The 27,542-nt window shown below is 39.2% G+C and overlaps 1 protein-coding gene across 6 annotated transcripts in view; it reads left to right on the forward strand.

The window, feature by feature from the left end:
* The window catches only part of LOC127477013 (uncharacterized oxidoreductase ZK1290.5-like), a 45,478-nt gene extending 22,646 nt beyond the window's left edge, over nucleotides 1-22,832 (forward strand). The window contains exons 4-6 of one of the 6 annotated variants that reach the window (XM_051800681.1): nucleotides 9,943-10,034; nucleotides 17,987-18,088; nucleotides 22,695-22,832. In XM_051800681.1, the coding sequence (XP_051656641.1) occupies nucleotides 9,943-10,034; nucleotides 17,987-18,082 (188 nt within the window). In that variant the 3' untranslated portion in view covers nucleotides 18,083-18,088; nucleotides 22,695-22,832. The other 5 variants (XM_051800675.1, XM_051800691.1, XM_051800702.1 and 2 more) reach the window with 5 other exon arrangements.
* The last annotated feature ends 4,710 nt before the right edge of the window (nucleotides 22,833-27,542 follow it).

The raw sequence follows: 27,542 nt of genomic DNA on the forward strand, positions 1-27,542 counted from the left end.
TTTCCAGTTTATTGTGGTATTTTGTAGTTCCATTTGTGTTTTAGAAAATGTTCAACAAAAGAAAATGGCTAGATGAGGAGCAAATACTGAACTGCAGATTCTTTCCTACTAACTTTTGGAAAAAATTTCAAAGAAGGGAGCTATTTGCTCAAGTTCTGATAACTCTTTTTTTGGTGCATTGCAACCTTCAATTTATGTTCATAGCAATAGGAAGAGTAGACTGTAGATTTACAAGGAGGATTTTGCTCCTGAAGTATGCAGAATTATTAGAAATGGTGTCATGAGAGAAGATCCTGTCATGCAATTTTTGGCCATGTGTTTTGGCCACCCTGTTTACAGCTTCAGAGAAGCTCCACAGTTGGGGAGAAGACTTCTTGGAGTAAGTAGTCTAACACTAACCCAGAGTTACTGAAGTAGTGATTGCAGCAGGAGAGTTGCACAAAGACAATTACAGGCTGTGTGTCACTGCCAGCTTTATCAGAGCCATAAACCAACTTCTCCTCTTACACTTCAACCCTTTGTTTACTTTTGCTCTGCCTCTGGAAATGCAGAAGTGAATTATCTTTGGTATATCTTTTGTTCTTGCTTTTTGTATTAAGCATAAGGGAAGGTGCCGAAAGTGTTTTCTGCTGTGTAAGGCATTACAACATTCAGTTTTTAAAGAAATGCTGCACTGACCTGATACTTCAAAGCATCAATGACTCTTACATCCAAAAATGGATTATTTCACAAGGTATTTCATCCTTCCATTGAGAAGGTTTTTTTCTCAAGAATACTTAAGGTAGTGCATGTCATTCGTGCCTAGATATGGCATCTTAATTTGCTGCAAACAGGTTGTATTTTTCACATTCTATTATTATTCCTATCGGCTTTTTTCTGCTTTTCCATATGTCTCTTTGATCTTTCCTGTCTTGCACAACTCTTTCTTTCTCTATATATCTTCTCGATGGGAAAGACTATGAGTTATTCAGTGGTCTTCTAAGTAAGACACTGGAAATACTACTCCTGGCCACGCAAACAGAGGGAAAATTGCTTTTAATTTTTGTTCCTATGCATGATAACTCTTTACAGACATTCCGTGTTATATTTATTTTTCCTGAAGTTGCATTTCTTCAACAATTTTGTCAATTTACATGTTGTTACCCTCAGTCTTTTTCTGAATTTAAGCATTCTGTAGACTCATGATCTGTTTAGCTGAGCATGAGTTTTCCAGCTCTGGTTGTCTAAATTACGTCAGTTAGATCATATACAGGGGAAGGAAAATTTAATAGTCTGGTTGAGTCAAGTGCCTTAAAACATTAATTTCCACACTTTTGCTTTAGGGCATACAGACTCTGGATGTCCTGACCATAAGTATGTGTTACGGAAATGACACGCAGACGTTAACCACTCTGGAGTTGGAAATGCAATGATTCCTGAGCAAAATGTTAAATAATTTGTTTGCATGGTTAACCACTAGGTTTTCCACTGCAGATTAAACACTTGCTGCATATCTTTGTGACTTGCTATGTGTTGCGTGAGCAACATGTTAGCCTTAGTATGGACTCAATGTAGGATTTGGTCAGTCCTTAATTGAGGAAAAACATAAAATCTTCTTTTATTGGGGGAAAACTTGTAAGTTCTTTACTAAATAGATGAGTTCTTTGTCTTCTCTGAACTTGACATTGGTTCAGGTAGTCACTGTTTGCAATTCTGTTACTTTTTTTTTTTTTTAAATGTTTATTCTGGAAAAAAAAAATTAGTAGAAACTAAACACGGGATTGACAATTTAAACAAGTAATGTGCTTTTACAGTCAATTCACAAAGGTAATATTGAAGTGATTGAAACCCACTTGCTAGTGGGTTTAGCAACTAACTGCATCCACACTGAAGTGTGTCTGAAAGTGCAGAGAATAATGGCTGTTCTCTATAGAAAACAAATTGGTTTGTGTTATGGAACTGATAATACTTTTATGGTACAGAGCTGTCTGCAAGAGACTTATGCGATGGTTAAAAGATGTCTATGTTGACCTAAGGCTTTGATCTGGCTGAATTTAACAAGATTTTCTTTAATCACTTCTCTGTATTCACAGATGGTTTGAGTGCAGATACTTGTAAATCTCATTCTTCAACTTCAATTTAAATCCAAGTTAATATTTATTCTGCAAAATTCTACTTACCTGGGGCAAGAAACATTATTTTAAAGTAATGTAAATTCTTAATAGTCAATTGTTATGATCAGTTGCCCTAGGAGTAGAGTAAATTAACTGCCAGTACTCAAGACTGTAAAAGTCTTTAATGCAGACTTTTTTTTTTCAAAGATTATTTCGATTGGTTACATTGGTCAGAAGTGGACACAAGAAACTGGAAATATGGACAATTTAAAATGAGAACCTGAAGAGTATTTGTTAGTGATCTGGTTACTTTCTTTGGTTGATTATTTGCCGTACTGCAGTTTTGGGCTGCACTCCTTGGATCCAGTGTGCTTTGGAAACTAAACAGAACTTGGTTACTGCCCCAAGGATGGAGTCCAAGGAATACACTTGAAAGAAGTTTTCATGTGTTAGACCCTTGTACTTGAAGCCACCGTTCAATTGCCTAAGTCAACTAAGCAGCAAAACTTTAGGTCAAGAACAATTTCTTGGGCATTTTTCTTGAGATTTTTCACAAGGGAGACTTCCACTGATCAGCCATTGCAACTTCTTTGTATTGAGAATTAGGAATGGGGGAGGAGAATTATTATTTTCTTTACTGGTTTTAGAATTTTAGTAGGTATGTGAAAGTATAGGATAAAGGCAGAGAACTCTAGACGTATGTCTTTGTTTAATAGCCTTGCTTGTGTTTTCCTTTAAAGGCTTATGGGATAAACAGCACTTAGGGAAAAAGAAGGAAAAAAATTCTAAAAGTTGGTCAGTGAGACATTTGTGTATAATAACTGGTTATTTCTGTTGTAACAGCTGAAATCAACTAGGATTCTTGTAATATCAAGGCTATGGTTTGAATTTTTGTGGTCTCAAAATTGTCGTTTTGGGGAATTATCCTCTCCAATACCTCAGAACAGAGGCCAGGCTCCCTACAGAATCCATTCCAAGATACATACATTGAGTCATATATTCCCTTGACAGCTGCAGCATTCTTGTATAGGCATTTGTGTGCTGGCAGATGAAAGCAGTGTGGCAAGCTGCTTTGACATCATGAATAGTCATTATATGTGCTCACTGGTAATTGGTCTGTTCCTAGCAAAGTGACCCTTTCCATATGCAGCGTCTTTAATGACCTTGATTCTGGCATTGTGGCTAGCCCATCATCTTGGAAAGCTTTTCATACACACATGCACATGATTACTCGTCCCTCTATCTAAAAATGCTGGGAAGAATGAGGGCTTCCAGCCAGCTTTTGCCTGAAGTTGGCAATAGTGGTAACGTGGTGGCTGTTCTGGGTTCAGATCCCGCTCGGACTCGCTGCCATTTTACTAAGAGTAAAATTGCTTATCTTTTTCATGTTAGCAATGCAGCTTATGCTGAGATGAAATATCCTTACTTACCTCAGAAATTCCTTAACATGTTAACATATGTTTTTGTTATGATTATGTGCATGATTCAAAGAGAGTCTTATAAAGAGACAGAAATTGTTTAGCCCAATAATTAAAGCCGTGTTACTATGTTCTTGGAAAAAGATTATGTTTTGCTTAATTCCAAGTGAGAGAAGAAATCTAACCAACCTTAATAATATTCTTGTCCTCCTCATTGTTGGGCACAGACGAGTTCAATCATCATCTTTTCTTTCTCCATTTTCTATCCATTCTTAAAGGTATGAGTGAGGTTTCAGTGAACCAAATACAATTTTTTGGGTAGGTGGCACAGATTTCTAGCACATCGTTTGCCGGATGGCATATTCTGCTCTTATTCTACTGGAAAATTACTTTAAATCTATATGTATATTGTCAAATGATGAACAGCTGACAACTCAAACTGTTGTACTGCAGCTCCACAAAATGTTTGCCTCAGGAGTGCTTATGTTGGTAGGAATCATATGTGAATGTGTGTTCATAAGTTGCACTAAAGTTCTAATAAGTAAAAGCAAGTAACTAATTTGCCTAGCAACACTTCTTTTTCACATTGTGGATAGTATTCTGTCTGTACAGATGATGTCGTCTCGTGGGCTTGTTATTATCAGAAACACAGTTCAAAGATGTGTTTTCATGGGTTGGAGGTGGTTGCAGTTGGTGAGGATGTTGGTTGCACCACACCCTGTTGATCAGATAAGGCAGCAATAAAGACGTAGGAAAAAAAATCGCTACACTTATTTATGTTAAAGATCATAAAGAAATCTTCATCATTTTCAGTATCTTATTAAAAAAAAAAAAGAATTACCATAGAAGAAGTCCTTTTGGTGCAGATGTAAAAGTGGGAATTAATCTAAACTTGCATTAATGTCTATGCTCATTTGTTTTGCTCTTTTTTCTTTCTTAATGTTAACTTAATGGGTAATTCTACGTGTAAAAATAAGCCCTCAGAGGACATTGTTTCATGATTTATTGCAGTGTATGATTTGAGCCTTTTCTACTAGCAAGCAAATCCTTTTTGTCAAAGCTGTAAATAAGCAAGCTAAGCAAGAAGATTTAAAGCAAATGTACACATTTTTGTACCCACACAGAGGTGCCTAGAGTCCCCGTGTGAACACAAGAACTCTTGTGAAGAAGGCAATGTTGAAATACCTTTCAAAGGAAAGGCCTTGTCCAAAATAACTTTTCGTCTCAATAAATAATGTACATGATTTGAGGAAAAGGCATAAGTTATCTGTTTTGCATATGTTGAATTAAAGCCTTAGATTCTTAGCTATTATAAATCAGTATTGCTTTACTGACATCAATTAGGTTGCTGTTATTCATACCAATTCGGAATCATTATCCCCTTTGATATGGAAATTCAAAAAGTATCCCAGTTCAGGAAACTGTGCCATTACAGTTACAGAGGGGACACACTGTTTAGAATCTAACTATGTGCTCTCTGTAATGCTTCCAAAGTGCTACATAATCCAACAGCCTGTAGGTATGTGGCTGAGTTGCTGATAATTTTGATCACATTTTTCACACCATAGTGTGTGGTGGCAATATTTGCTTAAGGTATAATGGGATTCATTCTGTACCATGTTGCTTTTTCAGTTTTGATTACCCAGATGTTTGTGAGCAATTGCAGAATGTTCTAGATATAAAAATGTCTTTTCAGCCTCTTTTTAAACCTATGTTCTCTTCACAGCATGATTTTACATGCTTAAACTGGAGTAAGAGAATGGAAAATCTGTAAGAATTCCTGTTTGTCTGGTTGTTTTCAAAACTGAATCCTTTTTGGTGGATTTTTTTTAATCTGTTCTGGTTTTTAATGTAACTGTAGAATAAAAATATGTCAATGTAACTAAGATAGTGTTGCATTGAAGTAATCAGAATGAGCAGCCGGGGTCAGAGGCAGCATATATTAAGCCAGTATTGCTGCATTATCCTATTGAGTTAGCCATTTAACAGTTGTGTACACTGAATGTTTGTAATGAGTTTTCAGTCACAGAAATTGATAATTTGACTTCTATTCATACCTCCTCTCCTGTTGTCCTCACAGTCTACCGCGGTTCACAGATGATCTGTAGCAGGAGTAATGATCATAGAATTGTAGAAGCAGAAAAGTAATTTTAAGACAGATAAGCACCTATACTGTGGCAATGAATAGGCTAAAAAGAAATCCTTTGGGGGAGGAGGTATGGCTTCTGTGTTTTCAGTTTTGCCACAGTCTTCCTGTGTCTCAGACAGGACACTTCGCCTTTTGGAGTCTGTGTGTTTTAGCCTGTGAAATGGGAATAAATGTTACTTCATAGGTTTAGAAGTTAATTCCTTATGGATTGTGTCTAAGCATAGTCTGCTTTATTTATCAAGGCTTTGGCTTTCAGTCTGCATGTGGGGCACACTCAGCCCACAGCTCTGATTTAGGAAATTGTGCTGAAATCAAACCTTGTATGGTTTCTATGGGTAATGTGATTTAGCCCCAGAGAAGTTCTTAGCATGCATATCAGAGAGAATGTGGACCTTTCTAACCTGTGTAACCTTCGTTAATAAAGTTACAGTTACTGTTGTTGACCTTTTGTGAAAAGTAGATCCATTTGTGTTTTTATTCTGTGGCCTGAATAGAAGATAAAACAGAATGGGCACTGTTCGCTGGACGTGGGAATTCTTCCTTGCTCTGACTCATGTAGAGCAGCAGGGAGGGGGAGGAAAACGGGCTCCACAAACCTGGTATCCAGTTTTGTAATTTAAAAACCCTTTTTGATCTGAACTTTGTACATTTCATATTTCAGAGAGTATTTAGAAGTCTGATAAAAGTCTGTAGTAGTGCTGGAGAAAGATAAGGCTCACTATTGTACTAAAACAGCGCTGTGGTGCCAAGACACTAAACTTATGCTTTTTTGTTGGAGGAGTAACAGTGACTGTCAAACTTTGTATAATTTGGTATTATACAGATTAAAGGAAAAAATACCCAATCATTCTCTAGATTGCCATAAAAAATACTTTAGGCTTAGTATGCAGCTATATTGCAAACCAGTGCTTCACAGCATCTGGGAGAAATACAGTGTGGTGAAATTACCAGTGGGGTGGAGGCCAAGATTTTTTTGTGTAGAATAGAAAAGATCCTTACTTTTTTCCCATTATATTCAATCATTATCCTGCCAATATGTTTTCTGATGTGTCTTGCGGAATTTCATGATAGGTTTTCAAAGCTGGATGAAATTTTCTGTTCCACCATTGTGGTCAGTCAGTTTTTAGCATGCATAAAAGAAGCAGCATTGCCAAGTTTTTCTTCAAGCCTGTGAAGTCAGAGTTGCAAGGAGTAGGACAAAGCCTCAGAGCTAATGGGGAATTGCAAACTCTTTGTTTATTGCACCTGGCACTTTCTCAAAATCTGCTTCGTAGGGGCCAGACCACTCATTTCCTCAAGCAGATAAGGAGGATGCTTTCTCTCCCTGAGTCAAAGCTCTGTGACTTTGTAAATAAGTCAGGATAAATGTATGTTTTAAGGGTACTTTCTAGAGGGATTGTAGCTAGCACATTGCAAACTTTTATCTCGGAAAGCCTGAACTCCAGGACTAGTTAAACTGAATAAGTTAAAAAGAACTATAGACTTAAACACCACATGCTGTCATAACAGCTAAGACATGAATTGTGCCTGAATTGTCTGAAATGAGATTTTTAAGCATACTTAACAGGTATTAAAAAACCCCAAATGCCTGCCCCCCTCCTCAAGAGCATTCTAGTGGTTTTGAGACCCATGGCAGAAACCGGGGAACTTACCTGTTTGAGCTCTGTGAGGAAATGTGCACCCCCCCCACCCTCCAGGTTATTTCAAGGCAGTAAATTGGAACACTTTTACACAAGTTTCTCAATATGTAGTTTTTTTATTTCTACTATTGATGTGATTTCATGGATCTTGTTTGATACACGTAGTCACAAGTGTTGGTCTGCCAGATAAGGCCCAGCCGTGAACCAGACCTTCATTTTCTTGTCTGTCTTTTTTTAAATCTTCATTCTTAGGAATTAATCCAGCAGATGTAAATGTGGAAATAATCCTGTGTAATCTTCTGCTTTAAGACAGTTGTTCTGAGATTTGGACAATGCTGAGCAATTGTGTTAATCTTCCTTCAGGCAAATGGAAGCAATTCTCTATAGAGTAGAGATTGATTGATTGTTGAAATTTAAGCTCTATTTTTCAGAAAATTCCAGTATTTTGAATTCATGTTTCCACCATGCATTAAAATAAGTTTTTTTAATACAGTTACCCTGTGCAATTGTTTTAATTATTTCATATTGTAATTTAATGCAAAAGTCAAAACACTTTAACTTTCATGTATTAGACTATAACTAAAACCAAAACAATGGCATTTAAACAAAGGGTTCTAACTTTACCAAAACTAAATATGAGTATTTAATGACAGTCAAATGTTTTAAGCATATTACCCTAAAAAAAAAGTTTTAAGAAAATGCTGGTTCTGCAAAAACATTGAAATTCTAATTATTGTTTCTCTGTTTTCTGTGAAAATGTTTACTTTCTTGGCAGTTTTGAATTCAGCTTTGTGTGACATCACTGTAAACACGTGAATGCTGTAATACTGATTTTAGTAGGAATGGCTCAGATGGCTTTTAACACAAAACATAAGTAACCTGAAATTTCTTGTTGGGAAATCTAACTCGACGGAACAGACTTCGAAGTCTCCTATGAGAAATATGCTAGAAGCAAAACATCTTAGAGCATACTGTAGGGGGAAAAGAATGGAAGCTTTCTGTGCAAATGTACAGGTTTGATAAGCCCTTTCATATTCATTGTCTGTGATTGAATTTTGTTTTATTTCAGCCTGAAATGAAAGCTTTATTCTTCAAGGGCAATAATGACATGGGTTTTGTAACTCCTTAGCTTTCAACAATAGTGTATAATATTTTGGTTCACCATTGTGTTAAAACTGTGTTTTTCTAACTGCTGTGGCATAATGATTTATTAGTGTTGACACTCAAGGGTTGTTTGTCAAAAGCTAAGGTTTTGCTCCTTCTGGCAGATTACATACAAATTATGCAAATCACTATAGTGCAGATTTTAACCTAATTATGTTATACATCTTGAACAATGATAATTTCTGTAAGGGAAAGATGTCTAGCACTTGAGTTGCTAATGTATTTTTCTTCTTTTGGTATTCTACAAAAGAAGCCACATTAAAAAGTGATAGTATGTGTTATAACAGGTTTTGCTGCTGTGCAGGTTATCTGCTTCTGCTGCTAAAGTATATGAAAGCTGATTTTTTTTTTCAGTACCTTAACAATCTCTTTATAAGAATTAGCAGTAAACTGTAGTTTCACTTACAGAATTTCCAAAAGGACTAGAGAAATTTAATTTCTTTCTTTGTGTATAGATGCACACATGCCTATACATTTTATAGAATTGGCCAGCTCAAATAACTACTGGTTTAACAACAGTGATCAGAGTTCTGTGTTCACACACCTTGAGACAGGCTTGCCATCTGTAGAATTACAGACTGAAATGCAGATCAAGTCAATCCAGACAAAGTTCACCTACTGAAGAAGTTAGTCTGAGTTGTGGTCCACACAATCCACAGCCCAAGGAGACTCCTACTAGCCTAGCTTCCCTACCAGCACAGAATAAGGACCAGACTGTGCCAAACAAGTCAGGGTTGAGGTGTGTATGTGGCAGGCCAAGACTGGGAGTTGTCCTTTATCATATCTGAGGTTTGAAGAAAGACATCTGTTTTCAGGTCTGTCAGCTCCTAATTTATACACATGCATGCACACTTAAGGCTTATTTTAAAAAATAACCTTCATGTCACCCAGGTCCCATTTAATTTTATTTGCATGTCAACAGGAGCTGAGAAATCTAGCTACATTTTAAGCTTCGTGGTTCTTGTTAGATACTGCTCATTTAATGAAGATTTTACACTGAGTTTTACATAATGTCTCACAGTGATCCAGTAGAAGTATAAGCAATGTGACATAGTTCATTTGGGCTGCGTGTCCTTGTGTTGTATTGCTCACACCTTATTAGTCTTCAGCAAATGTTCCACTTTTCTTTAGTTTTGGCAAGCTGCTCGGAACACCATTTCCTTCTTTTCATTCTGGTGGAGTCTGATTGTTCTTTGCTTACACTACATCAGCCTTTCCCAGAATTTAGCCTGGAGTTTTTATACACTGGGGAGTTTCCAGTGTGTTTAGATTCCTAATGTGACTGTGACAAAACCATGCTTTCAGATAATACTGTCAAACTAGATTTTGGTGCTGTTTTTCTGTGTTTCTTTTCAGTATTTTGCTCTGCAGAAATGATGCGAGCAATCATTTTGTCTCTTGAAAGTGATATTTTTCAAATCATCCTCCCAAACAGTTAAGATTGTCCCAAAACTTTTTCTTGTTCTGTTTTTCATTAGGTTTGTGTAAATCAATTGGCGTAAGCAACTTTCTTATCAGCCATCTTGAGCAACTAAAGGAAGACTGTGTCTTTACTCCACATGTTAATCAGGTGAGTGGATAAATGTATTTAAAGTATCTGAGTTTGGGTTTTTACTTCGGTTTTTTGGTGAACCTCCCCACCCCTGTGTCTGAAAGGCTACACCCAAACTAGCTTTAGTCATACAATTTCTCCTATTTTTAGTATGTACATACTGAAAACCATTCAGGAAGATGACCTGAAGGGGAGGGCAGTCCTTCCTCCTATTTTCCACCCCAGTTTCTCCCAGGCTACTTGTTTGTGTCTGGTTTTACGACACAAACAAATGATCCCTGTGGCAGTTTTTGATGATAAAACAGTCAAGAAATAAAATTCGAGGAGCACTGAACATATAGCATCTCTAGAGAGAGCAGGATTTTGGAAAGCCTGTGTTCAAATGCTTTTGTACTTCCTCTAAGCAACACTGAAAGCCTCAGGTAATTACATATCCGTGCAAGGCTGCTGTTTCCCTTGCTCCCCCCTTATTTCTTATTTCAAGATCACATTAAATTCAGTGAACTCCTTGTCTAGGCAGGTGCTGTGACAGCCCTGGCAAAATTTTTTTTGCTGCCCTAGGCAGATATAAAACGGCCACCTACATACCGGCACACTGCCAGGGCACTTGACAACTCTTCCCTTGTTGCAGGTTTCTGCCTCCAGCTGTGCTGGAAGTTCATGCTCCCATTCCTACCATCTCCTGCCAGAGAAAGTGTGCTTGTGCTAACATGGACGTGGGAACTGGAATGGATGGAGTACAGGCACATGCTTTTCCCCTTTGTACAGGTGGTCAGGATTTCTGGCAGCTGTTTGTGGTTTAATGTCTTTAACAGCCGTACAAAGGTTGCTCAGTGTGACCGTCAGAACCAAGCAGCTCTGATTTTAGCTGTCCACTAGACAAAAGGTTACTAAGGGACAATTGTGAGTAATGTTAAATTAGCATAAACTCATATAAAATAGTTAAATTCAGTTACTCAAAATTAGCCATTGAAATATGTGTTAAGATGGGCAGGCTGATGACTGTTTAAGAATCAGTGAGTTTTCCAAGGTTCAAGAAAGGCACATCTACAAAGTCTTGCTAGAATTTGGCACAAGCTGTTACTGCTTGTTAAATGAGAGGAGTTGTTGTGTCCTACTAAATCACTGCAAAGAAAAAAAGTGTATTCTTGAATTTGTTTTGAAATTTCCTCTTACTCACAATGTCCAAATGTTACCAGTCTTGCTGTGTCAGTAGTATTCATGGAGACAAGTTGTTTCTTGGTCCTGTTTGACAGAATTCTTTTTCTGTGGCTGAAAAAAAGGAGACAGAGTTGAGGTGGTGGTGATACTGGGGGGTGGGAGAGTTATTTCTTTAAGGTTATGCACAGCAATGTTCTGATTTTAATACAACAACCACCAACGAAATACCCATGCCATTGCAAAGTGCTCCACTTTGAACAGTTATGTTATAGCATTAATTTACACCTTTTAGATTTATAGAAATCTTATAAACCATACTTCAGGTTATCCTCAGAGTATTTATTCTGTTTCTTGCTTAGTGTTGGAGAGTTATTGTGTCTGATGGTGAGATTACTTAAGCACCATCAAATAACTAATGAATTCCTACATTCAAATTGGAACTGGAAATGCTGTATTGAGTTCCTATTTCACTTTCCACAGTTTATAACACAGTTTATAATTTTTTTGCTATATTTATGCATAAAATACTGTGCTCTTTCAATGGACTTATTTCTAAATACAAAACATTTGCAAATAATCACTGTATACAAAGTCTAAATATGTAAATAAGCAACTGGAAGAAAATCACTTCCCTTTTAGAATTTTGGGTGTTCTTCTTACAATTCCAACAGTTCTTATGATGCTAAAATTGAAAGTTGTTTTTTCTGTAAAGAGGAGGAAGTAGGAAGGCAGGAGAAGTAAGCAACACGTCTGTTTTACAAACCAAGTGTTAAGTACTGCTTTCTTCTCAGTTCCTGGAAAAAAAACCCTGATATCATTATGGCTTTTGAAGAAGTAGGAAAGGCCTGTCTTTTCAAGAAGATAGTATTATCAAGGTATTTATTACTAAGCAAGCACCTTTTAAAATTACAATATATTATTAAAAATACTGCTAAACACTGTGTAAAATGATGGAAAATGCTTTATCATGTAGAATGAATCTTATAACCTACAAGTTTCAGGTTTGTGTTCCAGAGTTTGTAATTGACTTGGCAGTAGTAAGTTTGGATTTATGCTCAAAGAAATCTTTGAAGTCTCTTTGAAGACTCCTGGGCCTGTCACTCATTAGGGGAAAAAATACATTTTGTAAGTATTTAATTAATATATATGTTTCATTTAATAAAGTGATACACTGAAAGCAAATATAAACTGTCCCTCTCTGAATTCCATGTAGAAATGCTCATCATATTTTTTTCACTCTTAGAGAGGTGCTTATTACTGTGTAATACTTCAGAGAGATTTAGCAATGTCATTGATATTGCCATTAATATTGAGCTCTATTGTGTAAATCTGTACAAGGTAGAAATGTATTTAAGGCATTAGCAAACAACACCTTTGTACATAAACTCACCTGAACTGTTCCTCTATAGAGAAAATATTTATAGGCTTGTCTTTCAGTTTTATAAAGAGAAATAATTGTAAGACTCAGCATTCCCACTGAGAAAATTACTGGATTCCAGATGCAGGGAAACCTTACCAGGTAAAAAGGATCCACAGCAGAGTGGAAAGAGTAAGGCTTTTGTGTACCATCATCCAAGGTATGACTTTCTAGGGCCATGTGTCAGGATTGTTATTAGACTCAGCTTTTCCCCATTTTGCTATGACTTGAAAAAAACAGCACTTCAGTTAGATGTCCCCTGTGGGCCCCCTGACCAAGTAGCAGCTGTGAAAAGTTCTGTAATGTGAACTGCAAACTGTTTTATTAAAAAAATACCAGTTTTTACACAGAAATCACTCAGGGTAGAGTGCCAGAAAAGATCAAGATCTTCCTCTACCACCATGTGATGGACAGCCCTCACCTCAGAAAAGCTTGGTGACTAAAATGGCAAGGGTGGGGCAAGGCAGGAAGTAGGAATTATTACTTTGAGGGGAAGCACATGCTGACCACTCACCTTATGCCTCTTGTAGCTCAGGATCCTGGTCCCTTGCATTCAGGTGCTACTAGGACCTTCCAGAATGTTTGCAGGAAAAACAATTCAAAAGTGCTTATTTTATTGTATGCGTTTGATTATTTTAGTAATATATTTAAGAAGCAAAATACTTGCTTGCTACTAACACAGAACTGCTTGTGCCAAAACTCATTTCACAAAATTTGGGAGACTCCTGGTTCAGTGAAAGGCAGAAAGTGTAATCTTCCCAGGTGGGAAGTAGTTGTTGCTGTGTATTCTGCTTGTGAAGGAGGCAGGGGACATCTCAGCATGCTGCTCTTGCTTTAAACATGTCTGGTGTAGCCTGGAACTGTGCTGCCTAGAATCTTACTAGACCAGCAGATAAATCCTGCTTACAGTTATGTTAGTAATAAATGCCAAATAAGTCATATGATGCCATAGGGGCACTGCAGATTTTTCAGCATTTGATCATAAATACATCCTTCTTTATTTAATATTTTCTAAGCCACAATATTTGCTATACTTAGTGTAAAGAATGTCTGCTAAAATTGCTTATTATTATTATTGTAACAGTCTAGTAGTACACCCTGCTTGCTCTTTCGTTTCTCCCCTCATAGTTTTGCGTAAATACGAGAATATTTTGTAGTCAGCTCAGGTGCAAACAAGTGAATAATCATATGACCTAAACACTGCTCTTACACGTATAAACATGAAATACAAAGGGTACTCAAAGGTCAAGAAACATCAAAGGTTGAAGACATGGATGTCTGCTGCTTGAACCTTGTTCCCGAGTCCACCTAGTAATTTAGATCATAGCGGCTCTAGGCTGACTCAGCCCAGCCTTCCAGGGGCACAGTTTTTTCTTAGCACATGTTGAATGACTGCCAGCCTATTGTTCTGACTATTGTTGTCTGCAAAGACAACATGTACTAAAGATGAGAAACAGGAAATGTTCATTTTTCCTTTTTGTGGCAGAAGAAATTTTCCAGATTCCATGTGTTGAGGTAATTGTTCAGAAGAGTATTTTTCCTCAAAATGCGCAAGAGTTCGATCCCTGGAACAATGGTGATGACCAGTCACAAAAATATATAACATGATTATGTATTTTGTAAAAGGAAACACTACCCATTTTCATCTGAATGCAGAGGAAGGTATACTTCTTAGAATGCGTAAACTGTGAGATACTTATTTAAATAACATATTAAGGAATATTACAGAGGTTCTCTTTTGGGTTTAGCTACATGCCAGAATACGTGGCTCCTCTGAGATCCTTACTTTCCAATAACTTCTGTTTCCTTTTGCTCCCAACAACTGTGTCTTTGTAGCTTGTTACTTTTCCTCTTCTGACTGGCTCCTGGCAATTTGTGACCTACCTTCCTACAAAGGGTCCCCTTCACACTTCATTCCACAGCAAGATTGCTTCCCTGCATAAGCTTATGGTGACAGTGCACACAGAATACAGCATTTTCCATGTACAATCCATGCCAACAGGTCAGGCCCTCATCCTAAGCAAATTGTTCTGGTTGGTCTCTTGCAGACCCAGTCCGTGCACAGCCCCCTCCCCTTGCCTGTGCAACTCAAAGATGATTAGTAAAGAAACAGGAAAGGACGTAGATTTGCGGAAGAGAAGGTAGTCTCAAAGCACCGGTAAAAATGACCTGACCGTGACTTCCACTGTGCATTGGCAAGTATTTCTCAAACACAAAACAGAACAACAGTGCAAGTCCAACTGCAAGTCAGGCAGACAACTGCTCCTTGCACCTTGCTTCAGAGGGAAACAAAATACACAGTAAACTGCTGTGCCAATTACAGGAAAAATACTTGTTGATTTATATACTTCATGTGTCTTCTAAAACTGATAATTTACATCTACTTCCCAGAAACAGTGATTTCACTCAATGTTGTATTTTTAAAACAAGAAAGAAAAAAATATTTTCATTTATCAGTGATGTTTTCTACCAAATGTACTCTCAAGGTTTTTACTAGAAGTTTATTTCTGTTTATCTAAGGTTGAATACCACCCTTTCCAAAGACCTCAGGAGCTGGTTGATTATTGTAAGAGCAGAGATATTGTCTTTGAAGGCTACTGTCCTTTGGCCAAAGGGGAAGCACTAACTCATCCTACGATCATTCAGATGGCAAAGAAGTATGGCAGAACTCCAGCACAGATTTGCATACGCTGGAGTATACAGGTAATGGAGGGTGGTAATAAAAATGTGTCTTCTTTCTCAGGAAAAAAATGCAAATAGTCTGGGTTTTGTGCATCAAACCAGAATTTATACAGGCAGTATTTCTGCCTTCCGTATGTTGATACTGTGTGAACTAACTGCTGTACTGGAAATTTGGAATGTCGTAGGCAAATCGTGCCAGTATTTTAAATATGCAAAGAATCTGATTCTAGAGAATAAGTACTAATAAGAGATGTTTTCAAAGTAAGTGTTACAAGCACTATCAGGCATCATTCCATTTCTGTCACTCAACACGAAGTACTAAGGAATGAAATATTGTGTTAAATTGACATAAACCTCATGATCTCTGTTGGAAATTAATGCAGTGTATATAACTGCAGTTGCAAATGGCATATAGAAATGTCAGTGTCCCCAGAAAAATGAAATTAAAACCTCAGAAGACATGAGGAATGTCTTCAAATGTTTTGAGAGAGAGAATTTTCTTCAAAACTGTGTACATTTTAATGATAAGAAGCATTATGTTTTCCAGAATGGGATTGTCACTATTCCAAAGTCAACAAAAGCGGAAAGGATAGAGGAAAACTGCAAGGTGAGATTTGGTTATGCACTCAAGTCTGACTTAGATCCAAATAACAGTTTTCAATACTTTGGCTTGACTTCCCATTTTCCTATGCCAGTTTTATACTGGAGTAACTCAGTTAAAATTGGCAAATGATGGTACCATAAAATTACTGCAATGTAGTAGAAAACCGTAACTCACAAATATCTGAAATCAACCAGAGAGCTAATTGCTGTGTATAAAGAAAAATACATAGAAGACCTTTTGTAGTTGGTTTTTATTATTAATATTTTTATTTATGACTTTGCTGGTTGTAGAACATCCTACTCTGGTTATGGTTCAGTCCTTTTTGTGATAGGTACACAGGTCAAATGGAAGGAGCTGTGCATAACATTATGTGAAAGCTGTAAAACTCACTTAGGGTTATCTCTGAGGTGGAGACCTTCCAAGGAAATCGCAGTCTTGCCAGAGCTGACTCTTGCCCTATCTTCTTCCTTCTACTCAACGTGCAGAAAAGGTCCCAACATGAAGGGGATGGACAAAGAAAAGAGGGCACAAATGAGGATTGGCAGCATGATTCCTCCCCCGCAGCCTTGTTTTAATTTCCTTTTCATACCAAATGGTTTTAATTCATTACTTGATTTTTCTCTCCATTTTTCTAATCTGAAAGTGTGCTTTCTTTGGGGGAGGTGAAACCACAACAACTGTATTGTTACTTCCAAAAATATCATTGGGGTATGCACTGTTTAGCAAATCAGGAGGAAACTTTGCAAGACAGGAAACTTCTGTCTCCTATTTTTATCACTCTGTGTGTGTGTGTGTGTGTAGGTGCAAACGTATACATTTAATGAGGATTTCTGCTGGTGGCCATGCCTGTTTATATAGCTCCTGCCTTGATTATTTATTCTCACATGCACACAGCCTTCTGTGGTACAAGCACAGCTGCTTGTGGTACTGTAGTGTGAACCAGATCAGAGAACAAAACCATGTTAAAAATCCTTCCTTATTCTTTTATTTTCCCCAATGATATTTTAAATCCAGATTAATTTTATTTCTTACAGAGTTTACTCTGTCGCACCACCAATTAGTTTTCACACAACTGAGGAAATGTGTTGCAGCAAAACTTAAAACACTTAAGATGGAGACGAGGAGGGAAATGGCACAGTTATCGAGTGCTGTTTATCACATTTGCTTTCTTTTCCCCATGCTAGTGTGTTGGCCTGAGTCTCTACCGCTTCTAGTCAAGTTGGTGAAAGTACAGTTCTCATTTAAGCCTCAGTATGTAATATATAGGTTTCTAGTTGTGTGACAGGTCCCTGGTTTAGGTTTAAAAAGCTGAAGTGAGCACTGAGATTTGACTACAAGGGTCATTCCAGCAGACAGGGATTGCTGGATAATGCAGGATGGGAGGAGCTCATTTGGCAGCAGTTCAGGACCCACAGGATCTTTTTATTGAACATGGAGGAGCTCTGACAAAGACAACAGAAGCAACTTTCTGATGATAATGTCTGAATAAGACATCTGCTAAGAAAACACTGACACTGTAATTCCATGTTGCAGGTCTCGGCACAGGAGAAGGCAGTGGCTGTAAGAACCTGTACATGAGGGCAGGTGATTGCTTTCAAGTTCGAGTTAGTACTGAGGCACTGTAGCACTGTTTCTGTATTAGCTGATCTATGAGTGCTTTGTCAAAGCAGAATCATAGACAAGATAGATACAGCCTTTGGTGTGCTAGCTTTGTGAATGTCCTGATACTTTCTAATAATTTTTTTTTGCTAATGGTCTGAAGAAAAGAACTGTAACATTCTAGACTGAACATTGGGATGTAAGTGAAATACGGAGCTCAGGTTCCCAAAGGGATTGCAGTCAGGGTATGCCTATTCCTCTAGCAGTGACAATATACAGTCTTGTCAAAAAGAGCAGCTTTGATACTACTCTTGTCTTGGACCCTTGCCTGAGGCCAGAGTGCTACAAAACCATCTTAACAGTCCACAAATAAAAATGAATCACTCGGGAGCAAAGGACCCAGTGGAGCCTGTCAGTTTAATAGAGTGTTTTTCTGTGACAAAATATAAGAAGAATTTGCTGATTCTCTCTGTGTTCATGAAGTTAACTATACATACATTCCCGTAGGTGTTTGATTTTACAATAGCAGAAGACGATGTTGGAATTCTGAATGGAATGCATGATGGGAGACATGTTTCCTGGGATCCAAGCCTTATTGAGTGAACGAAGGTTTGAACTTTTTCTTTCTCAGTGATCAGTGAGTCACACCATGTAATTTAAATTCAAGGAAGGTTAGTATCATGAATGTAATCATGATAGTAATGTCTGTTATTAATGATAACTATTTTGAAATCCTTAGCATTGAAAACACAGAAAAGATATTTTTGAGGATAGCACTTTTTTACTATCCTCACAGAGATTTTATATTCCCATCTCAAATCCTCTTCCCTAGTTCACTGAAGCCTATGCAAAGACTCTTGTTTATATCATCCACCCTGCATCAGGCCATTTAATCAAAAGAGCATGATGAGGTATCCCTTCTCGAAAAATGTAGGGAAAAAATGCTACCTGCTAGTGTATAACAAAGGTTGAAATAATAAAGTATGAAATAATTTTTCAAGTACTTTGTTAGAGGTAGAATTTACAAAGAAGAAAAGGCTGTGTGAAAAAAATGTATCATAAAACAGTATTTATGTTGTATATAAACTGCAAATCTCTGCCAAAAATACAATCTCACTGTAATATGCAATATCTGAGCATCACAAAAAAAAAGGTTTAAGCATATGGTATTGACTCAGAGAGTTCTATACACATTACTTAGTAGCCTGTAGATACAACAAAGTAGAAATCTTTCCAGAGAAGTCCATTTACTAGTAAAGTATCTGCACAGCTGACTTGAACAGCAAGCTCTGAGAGCCAAAGAGGCATCTTTGTTATTACTTACAGAAAATTCTGGTGAGCTTTTTGTGAGAATTAGTTTAGCTTTCATTTTGGATTTGTCCAGGAAATCTCATTAACAGACTGTACTGTTCTTCAGATTTTTTTATAAAATGGCTATCTATATAAAGAGATAAATAGAGATACTTGTAGTTTACAGATCTGTTTTGAGAAATATGCCTGCATGGTCTGTTGTCTGAGTAGTCAACTTCTAGTTGCTTTGGTTTGATATTTTAGGAGTTTCTGCGTCTAGAAAAGTATGGAAAATCTGATTATGATTTATATTGTATGTGGACTTCCTGAGGCAGTTTTCCCAGTGCTGTTCTGCTTTAGTCTTATTGGGAAACAAAGCTCCTCAGCTTTTTTATCAAGAAGTGACTTACAGCAATCATATACTCTAGCCTGCATTGTATGTCCTCAAAGTAGAGCTTGGCTAAAATACAGACAAAGTTACCTTTTTGATAACAGCTCCTCAGAGTATTTGGCTAGTTTTTCCTAGTAAACTTTTCCATAAAAATTTGTCTAGATTTGCCTCTGAAACCATTAATATATTATTTATTATTTTTAAGAAAATATGAAATGCTGCTTACTAATACCTGTACAGTGTAATGTTCTGAGAAAGATACACAACCTCTCCAGTAAGGCTGTTTTCTGGAGTTTCAAGCTTGGCCTGCAGTCCAGGAATGCCACTTCAGGTGTCTAAGAACAGCTACGTACCTGGCTTAACTGTTGTGATGAGGGGTTCAATAGTTCCAAAAAGTAAGGCTCATTTATAAAACTAAGGTAATTCTTGGCTTTTTTTAGCTTTTGCAGAAAATGATGGCAATGACTAAGTGAAAGTTGGAAAGATTGTCCAGAAATAAACCTTTCTACCAGTGGCTATCAGCTAATACTCTTAAAAAGTCACTTTATTGAACAACACCTTAGCAATATGGAAAAAAATTCAAACTGTGCTGTTGAGGGAGTCCTTGCTTTACAGTGTATCTGAATTCATAAAATGAGGACTAGAAGTGAGTCGTGCCTAATACTCACTCAGTGTGGCTTTTTTGGTAGTGAAGACTTTCAGAAATTACAGAAGATAAGTCTGAGTTTCACCTCTAGTTCTCTCTGAAGAAACAGACATCACATCAACATACTACTCCCAACATGAATGATTCATACTAAATCTTTATATATGCTAGCAAATTCTAGCTCCAGTATTACCAGACCAGGATCAGTTAGGCCTAGTTATGTGGCTAGAAGTCCCATGTTAGTTATAACAGTTCTGGGGTTTTTGCCCTTAATTCTGACTGATGACCTCCCTTGTTCTGAGCTAAATGGAATTAAAACAGATTTTCTTGGAAATGCCCACAGAGGTGACTTTGGGCTACAGTGAGGATGGCTTTGAATTCATTAATATATTTCACTGTTCCTTCTGTCCAAGAGATTTTAGAGTGGTTTTTTGTGTCTGCATCTGCTTTTGCTAGGAAGTCAAACCACCATTTTCTTAATCTAGGTCATGGTATCTAAGCAGTGCAATGAGTAATGAAGGGAATAACCAGAAATACTATTACTAAAAAAAGCATTATTCTTAAGGAATAGCTGTGGCAAGTTACAGTTTTAATCTGATACTTTTCTAACTATATTCACTCCTAACTGTTGTTGGTTCAGGACTTTTTTTCTGTGTTTTTTTTTTTCTCATTATTATTATTATTTTGTAATCTTTCCTAGCACTTCCTTTGCTATCAAGCAGTGGCTTTAGAACTACAGAAGAGTTTAATTTTAACTATGTACAAGGTCAAGTGTAATTTAAGGCGAAAATAAGCTTTTTCAGTGCCAGGACTCAGCTGACCCAAACTATCTTTCTCCCAGGTGTGATGAGCAGTTTTGCACATTGTGCCTCACTAAGAGCCATTGTTTTCTGCTAGAAGCTATTAATTGCCCTAGGAGACTGGAACCCTGTTATCTCCTGTGTCCTTGAGATAAGTCACTGGAGCCTCTTCCTTTGAATACGGTATTCACAAGTTTTATACTGTGTTTGTTAATTAAAAATCATTGAGTAAGTCCTCTTTTACTTTTAATGAGGTTGCAGAGGGAAAGACAGAATCAATAGATTCATATTTTATGTTCCTCTCCACAACTAAATTGACATAAGCCTTGTGGTAATAGATTTTAAGCTAAGGCTGCTAAGTCCTCATCACCTCCTCTAAATGAACCTTTCTAAAGTACTGACAACATTGATCAAAGAAATAAGACAACTAATAAGAAATTAGCAAGTGAACAGTAGCGAGATTTAGGGGTAGCAGGGAGGAGTGATGTTTGGTAATAGAAGCAGAACATGGAAGGCCAAAAGGATATAAAAGTGCTGAACATATGAAATCAGGAAGTTTAATTCCATTTTTTTTATTTATTCTTTGGTCAGTTAGCCTGGAGGTGCTCATTTTTTAAGGTTTTGTTTTATTTTGAACTCAGAATTTGTCCCTCAAGTGAATTCCTGGAATTATATGCATATTTTTCCCCAGAGTTGAAATTCCTCCTCTTGCTCTTATTTCTGTAAAACAAACTTTCTCCAAAGGGAAAAAACTTTTTCACCTTTCTACAATGACCCTTTTTAAGATACAGCAATGCATCCATTTCATCCACATAACCCATCATCTTGTCAATAGGATCAGGGAATACACCAGAAAACTGGAGTCACTTTTTTTTTTTTCCCTATCATTAGGTCGTTTATGGTAGTGACTGATTGGGGCACTCCTTTTTAGTTGAGATAAACCATTATTTAAAATAAGATACAATTTATCAGTGCCATCTACCTAAGTGCAGTCAGCTGCCTTCGCAGGAGCTCTGTGATTCCGAATGGAAGAGGAGTGTCTTGAAACATATAAGGAAAAGAAAAATATAAACTAAAACTCAGTGGAAAGTGTGAGACCATTTTCAGTGCAGCCAAGTAGCTTCTTGCCTAATGAGTGGCTCCCTCTCTTCTTTTTTCTTGCTTCTTTCTGATTGTCATCTTTTATATTACTGGCGATAAAGGCATCCAAGAATGTTTCATTGGAAAATAATGGAAATGGGGGTTTAAAGTGCATATTCAAGATTTTTTTTTTATTTGGGCTGCAGAAGTGTTTCTGTCACACCTGTCCCCCAACATGGCTTTCAAGGCATTATTTTCTGACTAGCATGTGTAATAAAGAAACTAATGCTAGTAAGTTCACAAATTCACTGAGCCAGGTAGACTGCGTAATATTGGCCCCATTTTTTGCACTGTGGTTAACCCACGTGTTTGAAAATGGGGATAAAGGTGGCATAGCTCTTGCTGGTACTGATTGAATCTAAGCAGTTAACTCTTTCCACATTGCCACACCCCTTCCAAAGCTTTGAAGCTCATCTCTGACTATTGTGCATTGGGTAAAAATTACAGATAAGCCAACACAGCAATTTTTTGTGTTGCTGTGCTGGGAGACTTTTTCTGTACCTAATTTTTTGGCACTTTTTGTGGCGTCCAATAAGATGTCTGTAGTTTTGAAAAAAAAAAAAAAAAAGGCCAAGTATTTGCACTGCCTTGTAGTATCATCCTCTTAATAACTGCTCCCTATATTACAGTGTGTTACAGTTTGGGTGCAATGATATCCATGCAAACTATTGCATGTCACTTCCTCAGCTACTTCAGTTCTCTACCTTTGGACTTGAGCTTTTCCTAATGTTATATTCATCATAGTGAAAAAATAAAGTACAAATTCTCACAAAAAGGAATGTAGTAAACATTTTACATTAGCTTTTAAAAACAAAAAAGGACATTTAATTAATATTAATGATCAATATCAAGAACATAAAAACAGGCCATCTGCGTGCTCATACTGAAGAAATATATGTGCTTTAGTCTTTGCAATGTTCTCATCACTTTTTTTTTTCTCCAAACTAGGTTTTTGATTTTAATCTGAGGAAAGAAGATAAGGAATTTTTGAACACTATGAATATCAACAGAAAATTAATTCATCTAACCTATCCCCTGTGGAAACTATAATTTAAAACCAGATTGTTCTAGATTGCAAAAGTGATGCAACTGAAGCATTAATTCATTTTAAACTGAAAAATAAATCCGAATTGTTCTCTTAGATATTCAGAGAATACCTAAGAATTATCACTCAAGAATCAGTATCAATGGTTTGTATTTACTGTTATGTTAACAAATTAATAAAATAATTTAATTTACTCTTTTCTGTGTTGCTTTCTTACAGATACAGAAATGCTTACTTTTTTCTGCTCTCTCTGAACTTTGTGGTATAGCCCCCCAGTATAGGTTATCTCACAATGTTATAATTTTCTTCTGCCTGCATGTAACTTCATTTAAGGTGTCATTTTAACCAATATGAACAAATTAGCTTACAGATTTTGGAAAGTATCAGTTACTTAATGGCGCATATAAGAGCATGCTACAATGCATGTAAATTTTGACAAATTATTCAAAGTATGGAATATTTGTTCAGATATTGCATCAGAAGTATGAATCTGACTTTTTCGCTGTTTTTTATATTTCTTGTAGTCATGAGAATTTTGGGGGATTCTGGAGGCCACTCTGGATACTTTCTTGGTGATCAGACCTGCTCTCTTGGTACTGTTTTAAGGATCCCTGTTCGTGACCCAGCACTTAGGGAGGAATGGCTCTCTTTGGGGTCTAAATTGTGTCAGAATGATTAAAAGTACATTTTGCTTATATGGATAAAGATTTTTGAAGGTACAAAAGAATGATGTGTTGGAGACAAATCCTTTGCTAATCTGTCTTGCAGGGATTTTCACTGTCTTTTCCAGATGGATAGTGTTCAGACACTCCTCTGATGCAATTGTGAGTTGTCCAGCAGCATTAGCACTGGGAGAGTACGGTCTCCTGGTGGTGTCAGAGGCCACCAGTCTTGGTATGCAGGCGTTGGGCGGACCCCAGCTTACAGCTTCTTTTCTGACACGATCAAAGCATTTTCCTGCAAGGAAATTGCCCTGTGACTAGCCCTGCTTCTGCAATCCTCACTACACTAAGCTGTCATTGGAAATTCCACAAGTTTGATTGTCACAGGCAGTTGGGGTTATGTTGTTGTTGTTGCTGTGCTCTAAAACATGAGTTTCTGCTCATCCTAAAAACTCAAGTACCTGGGAGCATATACATACTCAGGATCTCTGTGACCAAATGCCTTTGCCTCTTTATGTTTGTGGACATGTTGCAAAACAGTTTTTTAACCAGTTTACCCAGGTGAAGTGGCTGTTACGTGTCAGTTCAGTGTTCTGATGTGTGCGGCTCTCCTGCTGGCATTTGACTGAGACCTGCATTCTGGTTATTTCTGAAATGCTGCATGAATAACATTGTGTTGTTCTTTCTCCTTATTCTGACCGTAGGCAATTCCAAGTCGAGTTCTCAAAGGAGCTGAATATACACTGGATTTCTGTATGTATTTCACAGAAGTACAAGCTCCCTTAACAGTGGACCTGGCAGTTGGAGAGGTACTGAGAAAAAGAGTTCTCATTCTGTTGGTGGCTTGTTCTGTTGGTGGGGATCGAGTATCACCCTGGTGTAAACCCCTCGCTGAACACTTAGCAGCAACTACACTTTTGGTAGAGTTGGCTGGACCAACCTGAGTTTACTTGTGTTTCAGCCCTGGCAAGGAGGCTAGAACCTGTGCAGTTTGAGCCATGTTAACCTATCATCTCTGAGGATTTAGACAGTTTTCAGTGCAAATCCAGCTGATCTGGCTTCATTTGGCCGAGAAGAGTGAAGCTGTATTTCAGTTTTCTCTGTTGAGATGTCAAGAGGGCTGTAAATGTGTGTGGTCATCTAATTTTAATGATGCTTTTTGTGATACAAATACCCAACCTTTTGAAGTGGAACTTAAATTGCCTGTGTATTTTACCCAGTGCTGCACCTGGGGTGGGGCAACCCCCAGGGATGGAGAAGGACTTGGGAGTGCTGGTGGATGAGTGGCTGGACATGACCCAGCAATGTGAGCTTGCAGCCCAGAAAGTGAACCGTGTCCTGGGCTGCATCAAAAGCAGCGTGGCCAGCACTGAGAGAGGGGATTCTGCCCCTCTACTCCGCTCTGGTGAGACCCCACCTGGAGTAATGTGTCCAGGTCTAGGGTCCCCAGCACAGGAAGGACATTGACCTGTTGGAGCAGGTCCAGAGGGGGCCACAAAGATGATCACAGGGCTGGAGCACCTCTCATGAGGGAAGGCTGAGAGAGTTGGGTTTGTTCAGCCTGGAGAAGAGAAGGCTCCAGGGTTAGTTTATTGTGGCCATTCAGTACCTAAAGGGGGCCTACAGGAAAGCTGGAAGAGGGAGTTTTTGCAAGAGCATGTAGTGACAAGACAAGAGAGAATACATGAGAATACATTTAGATTAGATATTAGTAAGAAATTCATTACTGTGAGGGTGGTGAGGCCCTGGAGCAGCTTGCCCAGAGAAAGGGTGGATGCCCCATCCCTGGAAGTGTTCAAGGCCAGGTTGGATGGGGCTTTGAGCATCCTGGCCTAGTGGGGTGTCCCTGTCCATGGCAGGGGAGTTGGAACAAGATGATCTTTTATGGTCCATTCCAACCCAAACCATTCTATGTTTCTATGATTTTACACAGCCTCTGAAAATTAATTTGTTGAATGTAACATCTCTGAATTGGAGTTCTCTCAGTTGGTAACCAGTAGCCCCAAAATGAAAGCCTGTACACCTGACTAATGAAACCCTGAGTCATTCTAACCTTTAATTAAAGCATGTTCCTTTAATATGTTCCTCTTGCTTAAAATTAGGTGGGAATTACTTCCTAGAGGGAAATGCCCAGTGAATGCACTTTTATTTAGTATTTTCTACATATTAGCTAAACAAGGGGGAAAGCTTGAAATATCTAGGGTATGTCAGGCAGTTGCAGGGGATGCATATGTCAGCCTCAAGCATGATTTATTTCACATGCCTTTTCTGACAGTTGTAACTTAACGGCTGTATTTTCCTCCAGGCTCTCAGGAGGCTAAACATCTTTTCAAGTTTCTAGCTTTGTGGTGGAAGAGTTAATGTCTGTTTGCCAGTGTAATTTATCTGAGTCATTCTGGGAGAGGCGTGGAACAACTGAAGCGTGACTATTAGCATAAATAAGAGAGGGACCCTCTACCCTCTTCCTGAGGGTAGAGTACTCTTACTGTCTTTCAGAGGAAAGCTGCTTCCCCATAACAACTGCTGCTGCTAATTGACCAGTGTGATGCTATGAACTGAAAGACCTGATATATTGAGCTCTGGTGTATTGTGATATTTGTTTGCATTTCAATTTGGAGTTAACAAGAACAGAGGAAGGAACAAGAAAATTTCTGCAGTAAGTGTAACGATAGATTACCACCAGAGTTAGTTTTTCACATACACCAAGGTGCTTTTTCTTTTAAAAGTTTGAAGAGAGAAGGAGTTATAAAACCTAAACTCACTTCTTTCTCTGTCTCTGTGTAATAACTCTGTTACCACTGTAAGTAGTTGCCATTGCCAATTTTGTTTTTAAAAAAATGAATTTAAAGCTTCTCTTCATATTTTCAAACGTAGGTATTTTACAGCATCCTCTGAACATGCATAGATTTTTTTTTTTTTAATGTGAAAACACCAACACCTGGTGCTGTTTGACAGTGGCAGAAAGTGAGCTTATCCCCCATGGGTCAGTGCTGGCTTCTGCCTCTCCGGTGTGCAGCCTGGCACCATCCTTGCACCATCCTTGCCCCATCGGGCCGGTGCCTGCCCGGGGGGAGCCGCTCGTGAGTCACCCAGCGCCGCAGGAGGCTGCAGGCCAGCGTGCGGGTGGCAGCCACCGGGCCTGCCAGGGCAAAAACACACCTTGGTGAAGTGGGAAAATGGAAGAGCCTCTTCCAGGTGTTTCCTTTCCCAGGTCCTGTGAGATTCAGGACGGAGGTGGCATATGGCCATAGCCCTGCTGTGCCTAGTCGGGGGTAAAGAAAGCCGGAGGGTCGGGAATCTGCCCCCGCATCCCCGAGGCGTAGGGACCGCGCTCGGAGCCGGCCGGGCCCTGCCGGCTCCTCCTCGCCCGGAGCGCCGGGCGGCGGCCGCTCCCGGGGCGGGCACGGCTGGGGCGAGACCGCGGCGTCCCCTTCCCCTCCTCCTCCGGCCGGGCAGGGCCGGGGGGTCCCGGGGGGGAGCACTTCGCAGCAGCGCCCACAGTGCTCACGCCGGGCGGGGCGGGGCGGCGGCTGGGCTGGGCGTGCAGGTCCCGCACGCAGCAGGGAGGAGTTAGAAAGGAGGGTCGGAAAAGGGTGGAGAGCGGCAGCTGCAGAAACATTAAAACCACCGAGCCCCCCAGCCCGCCCACCGGAGTTGCTCCGCGGGCACGCAAGATGCGCAGGGCCGGCCGGGGCTCCGCGCCGCGCTGGAGCGAGGTGAGGCTCGGGGAGCCGCGCTCCGCCCGCACGGGGGATCCCGGCGCTGCGGGTCTCGCTCGGCGCGACCCCCGGGACCCCGAAACAAAACGGGGGGGGGGGGGGGGGCTGCCCGGGCCGCGCCGTGCCCGGCCGGGGGCTTCGTCCGGCCGAGATGGTGCGGGACGGGAAACACGCGCGGTAGAGACCGAACCGGAGCGGGCGAGTTTGAGCCCGGGAGCGGTGCGGGACAGGAGCGGGGCGAGTTTGAGCCTGGGAGCGGTGCGGGACAGGAGCGGGGCGAGTTTGAGCCCGGGAGCGGTGCGGGACAGGAGCGGTGCGGGTTGGAGTCCGGGAGCGGTGCGGGACAGGAGCGGTGCGGGTTGGAGCCCGG

Source organism: Manacus candei, unplaced genomic scaffold (assembly GCF_025592945.1).
Source record: "Manacus candei isolate 608988 ecotype Guabito, Panama unplaced genomic scaffold, ASM2559294v1 h1tg000005l, whole genome shotgun sequence".
NCBI lineage: Eukaryota > Metazoa > Chordata > Aves > Passeriformes > Pipridae > Manacus > Manacus candei.